Raw genomic sequence first — 7,840 nt, 5'->3', positions numbered from 1 at the left:
CATTTATGGAATGAATAAAGGAATCCAGAGCAAGTATTCAGGTGGCCTTAGAGGGCTGCTGGCAGGAACAGCAGAGTAAGCTCTGGTTTTTAGTTTTTTTAAAATAAATTTATTTATTTATTTTTGGCTACATGGGGTCTTCGTTGCTGCGCATGGGCTTTCTCTAGTTGCGGCGAGCGGGGGTTACTCTTCGCTGCGGTGCGCGGGCTCTAGGCGCACAGGCTTCAGTAGTTGTGGCCCGCGGGCTCCAGAGTGCAGGATCGGTAGTTGTGGCGCACGGGCTTAGTTGCTCCACGGCACGTGGGATCTTCCGGGGCCAGGGCTCGAACCCGTGTCCCCTGCATTGGCGAGTGGATTCTTAACCGCTGCGCCACCAGGGAAGTCCCAGGCTCTGGGTTTGAGGGAGGTAATTCACTCCCACCTGCTACCTCTACCCACACAATCCCACCTGATCCCACTTAGCTCACACCAGCCCTCCATCACTCCTAACTCAACAATGTCTACCAAGTGCTGAATGGATAAACAAAACGCAGTAAATTATTCTTCAACAATAACAAGGAACGAAGCTCTGATGCATTCTGCAACATGAACTGTGACATTATTATACTAAATGAAAGAAGCCAGGGCTTCCCTGGTGGCGCAGTGGTTGCGCGTCCGCCTGCCGATGCAGGGGACGCGGGTTCGTGCCCCGGTCCGGGAAGATCCCACATGCCGCGGAGCGGCTGGGCCCGTGAGCCATGGCCGCTGAGCCTGCTCGTCCGGAGCCTGTGCCCCGCAACGGGAGAGGCCACGACAGTGAGAGGCCCGCGTACTGGAAAAAAAAAAAAAAAAACCTTCAACCCAACCTCTAACCCCAAATTCAAGTCACCTCAAACCCAACTCTCATCTCAACTGATCACATCTTAACTTACCAAACTGGCAATCCCTACCCCATATTCATAGTAACTCCTACTTACCTCTACTCAGTTCATTCTACTTCTTAAATCAACCCTAATTCAATTCAACCCAATATCCAATTCCAAACCCTTAATGCAATCCACTCATCATTCCAAGTCCCAATTCAACAGATCCCCAAACTTGACTCCACACACTTCAAACCACCCTCCAGCTCAACTTACCTCCAACCCACTTCAATGTAATTTACCCTACCCTTAACCCCTAACCTCCAACTCACCACAAGGGTCAACTCATAATTCAACTCTCTTCACCCCCAACTCACTCCCTTGACCTGCCACCCAAACCTTTGACCCCTAGTCATTTTATCTCAGACCCAAACCACATTCCATGTCACCTCTTGATACATCCCCTCAGCTCAGCCAGTGATTCCAGGACCAATCAAGGTCAACGTGGAGATCTGGCTATTTTCTTTTTTAAAGTTTAGATGTCTTCCTAAAAGGTTCACAATTTTCCCCAGCTTTACTGAGACATAATAGACATATGACACTGTGGATATTTAAAGTGTATATAACATGTTGATTTGATACACTTATATAGGGCAAAAAGATTACCACCATAGCATTAGCTAACACCTCCATCACGTCACATATTTACCATTTCTATTTTGTCCTGAGAGCATTTAAGATCTGCTCTCTTAGAGATGTGGCTATTTTTTCAACTTTTCCTCTAGCAGCCTAAGTTAATAAACAGGCCCATCACTTCCAGTGAATCCCATTATAACTAGGTTCCCCGACCCCCAAAGCTACCTCTACCAAAAGACTCAATTATTAAGGCAAGTGGTGGCAGATTCCTTGGGTGAGACAAGAGCCCGACCCTAAGAGAGATATGGCCAGCGTCAGATGAAAGACAGACAGGGACACAGTTCACTGGTTTATTCTCAGACTTGAGATGCCAATTATGCCCTATGGCCTGGGGCGGGGGGGTGGGGTGGGCGAGGGCATATGGGGATCATGCTAGAATCTCTCTCATCATATCCCAGCCTTCCCTAAGGAGGAAGCAGATTAAATATACAACAGAGGGGGTTTTCCCTTTTAATACAGACCCAGGTATAAATAGGGCAGCACCATTAGGACCCTGATTTACCCCCCACCATCTTGGTCCTCAAACCATCTGGCACGGCAAGGTGCATTTGGGGAGATATGGGGGGAAGCAGTATTCAGAGCTGGGCCGAGGCAGCAGGAGCTCACAGCTCAGTCCAGGGAAGCCCCACTTCCCTCTGTAGTCTGACTTCAGTCCCTTCACTGTGAATCCACCTGAAAATAGGGATGAGTGAAGGGGTCCCAGCCTGGGATCAGGAGACATCCAGTGCTTAACTATGGGGAAGGTAGCACCAAAGGGTGTTGAGACCACGGACTGAGGGGTGGGAGGCCGGCATCGGGGGGCATTCATCAGCTCTGAGTTAGAAGTTCACTGCATGGGGGTCGGGGGAGGGAGTTGAGCAGCGGGTGAGCATGAAGGGGTCAGTTATGCCAGCTGGGGTGAAGTGCAGGGAAACTGGACTCATGGGCCAGGGGAGTCCAGCCTCCAGACCCCCGGAATGGAGAAGGAATACTGTTTGACCGTGATGAGCAGACTCTCCCCTGGCTCCACAGTCCCAGGAGACGATAAATATGATGGCTTCAAAGCCTCAGCACCAAACGCGCCCCATCTGGGACTCCCTCATTGCCCCTCCCACCCGTGAAGCTCTCAGCTGCTAAAGCAGACGGGGCCCAGTTCAAACCCAAACTTCTGGTTCGTCTGGCCAAAGTCAGCGGACGCCACGTCCCATAAGGGCAGAAATCCCACTCGGGAAGAGCTAAACTGGAAGAGGGTCTTCGTCTGTCCCTTCCGGAGCTGAGCAGGGGAAGACACGGATGCTGAGTCAGGGGGAGGGCAGCCACAGCCCCCCGCCCTGCTCTGGCCAGCCCCTCACCCCTCCCTTACCCTGCAGCCATCGTAGGGGACAGTGATGGTGGCTGCTGCCGTCTGGTTGAAGGACAGCTCCTCCCCGTTGGTCCCAAGGAAACTGACAGAGCGGCCATGGTCTCCTGCAGCTTCATCCAGCCAGGCGGCCGAGTTCTGGCAGGAGTATGTGAAGCTCTGGCGGGCTGTAGCACTCAGCAACTTCAGGAAGGTCAACTGTACCACACTCACCGGTGCCCCATCAGCATCCACGTAGGAGAACTGGAGGTGGGACAAAGAGGAGGTGCTCCATTCATCTCTGCTCTTTCTGAGGTACCCACCTCCCAGGATCTCCACCCACTGCAGACCTGCCCGCCCTGCCATGTCCTCATCTTTATCAGCCCCACCAGCCATCCGGCCATCCATGGTTCTCTTGCAAGCCCCTGGGCACGTGTGGCTATTGAGCCCTTGAAATGCAGCCGATGAGACTGAGAAACTTTTCAAAATTTTATTTAAATTCTAATTTTTTTCTTTTGGCACCCATTTTTTAAAAATTGAAGTATAGTTGATTTACGATGTCGTGTTATTTTCAGATTTACAGTGAAAAGATTTAGTTATTTGTGTATATATATGTGTGTGTGTGTGTGTGTATATATATATACCTACACATATACTCATATATTATTTTTCAGATTCTTTTCCATTATAGTTTATTACAAGATATTGAACATATAGTTCCCTGTGCTATACAGTAGGTCCTCATTGTTTATCTATTTTATGTACAGTAGTGTGTATCTGTTAACCTCAAACTCCTAATTTATCCCTCCCTCCCCTTTCTCCTTTGGTAACTGTAAGTGTGTTTTCTATGTCTGTAAGTCTATTTCTGTTTTGTAAATAAGTTCATTTGTATCATTTTTTTAGATTCCACATGTAAGTGATATCATATATTTGTCTTTCTCTGTCTGACCTACTACACTTAGTATGATACTCTCTAGGTCCATCCATTTAAATTTTAATTTTTTAAAATTATTTAATTTAAAACTTGTAACTTTAATTTATAACCAATGACTGAGCTTCAATCCATTTATCAGAAAACTGAGGTTTGGAACAACTTGAGGATGTGTATCTACTTTTTCAACTGCAGGTTTTATGCAATCTAAGTACTTCCAAGGAAAGTTAGTGCCAAATTATGACGTGCTATAAATATAAAATATGCACCAGACTCTGAAGAACTCACAGGGGAAAAGTTTAAAATGCCTCAGTAATCTTTATATTGATATGACAATATTTTGGATATATTGGGTTACATAAAATATATTATTAACTTATCACTGGCTTGAGATAACTGGCTTGGTAATGCGTCCCAGATTCCTTCTCTTCCCTGTACCATTTCACGTTCCACAACTGACGTGTTCCGGAATCACGTCCCAGATAAACCCCTTGCAATTGAGTCTTTGCCTCAGGGTCTGTTTCAGGGGAACCCAAACCAAGATACCCCCTGACATGATATTATAGCTTTGTTTCCTTGGTTATTGTCTGTCTGCTTCCTTGGTCATATTCCCAGTAGAATATCAACTTCGTGAAGTTAGGAACTTTTCTTTGCTGCTATGTTCCCAATGTTTAGCATACACATATATGTTACATAAACAAATCCCAAATGAACCCAAGATTCCACTCCATCCCATAAACCTGACCTTCTTCCCATTTACATATCTCAGAACCTCACTAGACATCAGTCCCTCAAACCAGGAACCTGGGTGTCATCCCTATGTCTTCCCTCCCCTCCATCTCATCAATTACTCACCTCATCAATTACTATTGATAGGTCCTATTCACGTGCCATCTCATCAGTTGCTAGGTCCTATTGACTTGTCACCTCATCAATTACTAGGTCGTACTGACTTGCCCTCTTAGAGGTTGTTCTAAGCCATGCCCTCCTCTCCATCCCCATAGCACCAGCTCCAGCCTGGCCCCTTCCTTGCTCTCTTGGACCAACACATCAGTCTTCTCCTGGGTCTCCCAGCCTCCAATTTCCCCATCACCACCACCACTAGCTCAGAGGCATTTTTCTATCACAGAGATTTAATCTCGTTCCCTCTCTCACTTAAAAACATTCCATGGCTCCCTACTGCTCATAGATCTTTCTGAGGAAGTGGGCCTAGCTCACACCCACCTCCCCAGGCTCTCCTCTTACCACGTTCCCCCTCACACTCTCTAGAGCAGAGCAAGTCACCTTTTCTTTAAATTTACCAGGCCCTCTCTTGACTCTGGGCCTTCGTATATACTGTTCCATCTGCCTGGAACACTATTCCTTGTCCTCCCAAACTTGCAACCCAACTTATTCCTTAGACTTCAGCTGAGCTGTGACTTCTACCAGGAAGCCTTCAGGTCCTTTCAGCACTGCCTCTGGATCGCCACCATGACCTGTGCTTGCCCTATCAAACATCTGATGCTGTGATCATCAGGAAGGCAAAGTGAGTCCGCCCTGTTCATCTCACCTCCTCCAATTCCCATGCTGGTTCCCACCAATTTTTATACCATCCCCACCTTGGCCTCCAGGGCAACTCACCTTCTTCCCTCGACGGAATGTGCTATACCAGCTTCCCAGCTTTTCTCTGGACCAGGAGGCCAGTTTCACCTGGGGGAATGGAGGGGAGGGTGTAGCAGGCGCCCCAGGGGGCCACCATGTCCTTCCTGCATTTACCTCCCCACAGTAAAAGCTACTGACTGTAAATATCAGGGACTCTCAGTCTGTTCTCTGACTGTTGGACTGGGCTTGGCTGGTGCACAGGACAGACCCAAGAGGCTGGGTGTTCCCGCCTTCTGAGGCAGCCTCCACCGATGATTGATGAGAGCTGGTGGATAAATGCCCCGGCTCCCTCTCCCCGAGGTGGCGGATGGCTCCCAGGAGCCTACCCTACACTGTCTCCTGGAAGTCCCCAGGGGAACTGAGCCTTGGGTGTCCAATGGTGATGTTTTAACAGCACACCCCTTATTGGCTGCCTCCCCTGGCCCCTCTCACTTACCCCTCCTGGGATCACCTCCTAAACAAATGACTTGCCCTTGTCAAACCCTCACCTTAGGGTCTGTGTCTGGGGAGCCCAAACCAAGAATGTTCCTCACTCCCTGCCCCAGCCTCTCTCTGGGCAGAAGGAAGACGAGCTGGTGCGAGATCAGGCCTCAGGCGTCAGCAACTGTTTGGAGATCAAGCCCTGCCCTCAAACCCTCATAAATTGCGTGGGGGTGAGCTCGTCTAAATGTGCATCCACTAGGGTATCTGAGTTCCCACTAAACCAGGGCTCTGACCAGTAAAAAAGAAGAATAAATAAGAAGGACATTACTGGACACTTTTGCAGGCCCTGCGCTTACAACGTGTTTTACCTGCAGTAGAGGTATTAACACAGCGACGCACACAGTCAGCGTTCAATCAGTGTCCCCTGATATGTTCATTGGCACCTCAATTGCACAACCACCCTGTGAGGTAGATACTTTCTTGAACCCCACTTTACAGATGAAAAAACTGAGGTGACAGATCTGGATTGCAGTCCGAGCAGTCCAGGGTCCAGAAGCTCACTGCTCACCCACTGCCCTCTATAGCTAAGCCCGGTGCTTGGTGTCAGAGGCTGTTGGGCTCGGGGCTCCCTGATGGAGAACCCCAGGATTTCTGGGGGACCAGGTGGAGGGCGGTGAGCCCATGGGGCCTATAAGACAGCAGGTTAGGAGGCACAGTAGAGCGTGGTTAAGGGCTGGGACAAGAGCCAGACTGTCATGGGTAATCTCTGTGCCTCAGTTTCCCTGTCTGGGGGATGATAACAGAATTTTATTTTTTTAATTGAAGTATAGTTGATTTACAGTGTTGTGTTAGTTTCAGGTTACAGAAAAGTGATTCAGTTATACCTACATACATATCTATTTTTTTCAGATTCTTTCCCCTTATAGGTTATTGCAAAATTTAGAGTATAGTTCCCTGTGCTACACAGTAGGTTCTTGTTGGTTACTTATTTTAGGGATGGTAACAGAATGGCCACATTGGTGGTTGTTAATGCAGCCAAGCGCTTAGGGCTGGCACACATACCTGCTATTTCAAGGTTCTCCATCATTATTGATTTCTTGACTAGATTTTCTTATCTGTTTTTCCCCATAGAAAATGAGCTCCATGAAAGCAAAGCAGTTTTTTTTTTTTTTTGGATTCTCTGCTGTAACCCCAGCATTTCAAGGAGTTGGCATACAGTAGGTGCTCAAAAGATGTTAGTTGAAGGAAAAATAAAGTCCCAGTCAATGCCTGGTGTGTGTGTGTGGGGGGGGGCAGGGTATGAATGAAATGGTTTGCAGAGTCTGGTCCCTCCCTTCTACCACCACCACCTCCCACTTCACCCCCAGAGGTACTCACGGTCTCAAACTTCTTGTCTGGGTAAAGGCAGGTCTCTCCTCCCGCCGTGAAGTTGCAGAAAACCCTGAGTGCATCCCGCGCACAGCCCTGATTGGGGTCAATCCAGTATTCCCCTGCCGCAGAGCCAGGTACGGCGGATGAGCCGGGCGGACCCCAAGGCTCCCCGCCCGCCGGGGGAGGGACGGAGCCTCACCGTCGGGCAAATGCGGGTGGTTACGGTGCAACTCGCCGCACACGAGGCCCGGGCTCTCAGCCGTGCCCGGAGGGCGTCGCAGCTGCTCCAGCTCGAAGCTCAGCGACGTGATCGAGGCCAGCACCTCCTCCAGGCCGCCCTCCGGGACTCCCAGGCCCGGGACCGAGCGCCGGCGCCGGCGCAGCCCGTGCAGCTCCGCATACGGACCCTGGGCGGAGGTGGGGATGGAGGAGAGGAGGAGATCAGAGACGCAGGAGGAAGAGACAGGGAGAGAGAGGGGCAGAAATGAAAGACGTGGGGGGTAGAAAGACACAGGGGTAGGGGGAGAGGAGAAAGGGGAGGGAGAGATAGAGACAGGGACAGGGGGAGATAGACAGAAACAGAGGGAGACACGGGAAGAGGAGACAGAAAGGCTCAGA

General features: G+C 49.5%; 1 protein-coding gene across 1 annotated transcript in view; it reads right to left on the bottom strand.

Moving 5' to 3' along the window:
* Positions 1 to 1,820: 1,820 nt before the first annotated feature.
* COL5A3 (collagen type V alpha 3 chain) overlaps positions 1,821 to 7,840 on the bottom strand; it is a 38,029-nt gene continuing 32,009 nt past the window's right edge. The window contains exons 58-62 of the mRNA XM_028495286.2: positions 7,422 to 7,629; positions 7,229 to 7,341; positions 5,408 to 5,476; positions 2,881 to 3,120; positions 1,821 to 2,790 (exon numbers count right to left, since the gene is read on the bottom strand). Of these exons, the coding sequence (XP_028351087.1) occupies positions 2,644 to 2,790; positions 2,881 to 3,120; positions 5,408 to 5,476; positions 7,229 to 7,341; positions 7,422 to 7,629 (777 nt within the window). The 3' untranslated portion in view covers positions 1,821 to 2,643. The remainder of the gene's footprint in view (positions 2,791 to 2,880; positions 3,121 to 5,407; positions 5,477 to 7,228; positions 7,342 to 7,421; positions 7,630 to 7,840) is intronic.

This window comes from Physeter macrocephalus, chromosome 2 (genome assembly GCF_002837175.3).
Source record: "Physeter macrocephalus isolate SW-GA chromosome 2, ASM283717v5, whole genome shotgun sequence".
NCBI lineage: Eukaryota > Metazoa > Chordata > Mammalia > Artiodactyla > Physeteridae > Physeter > Physeter macrocephalus.
The sequence above is the reverse complement of the archived record's forward strand: the minus strand, read 5'-3'. Positions and strand labels throughout refer to the sequence as shown.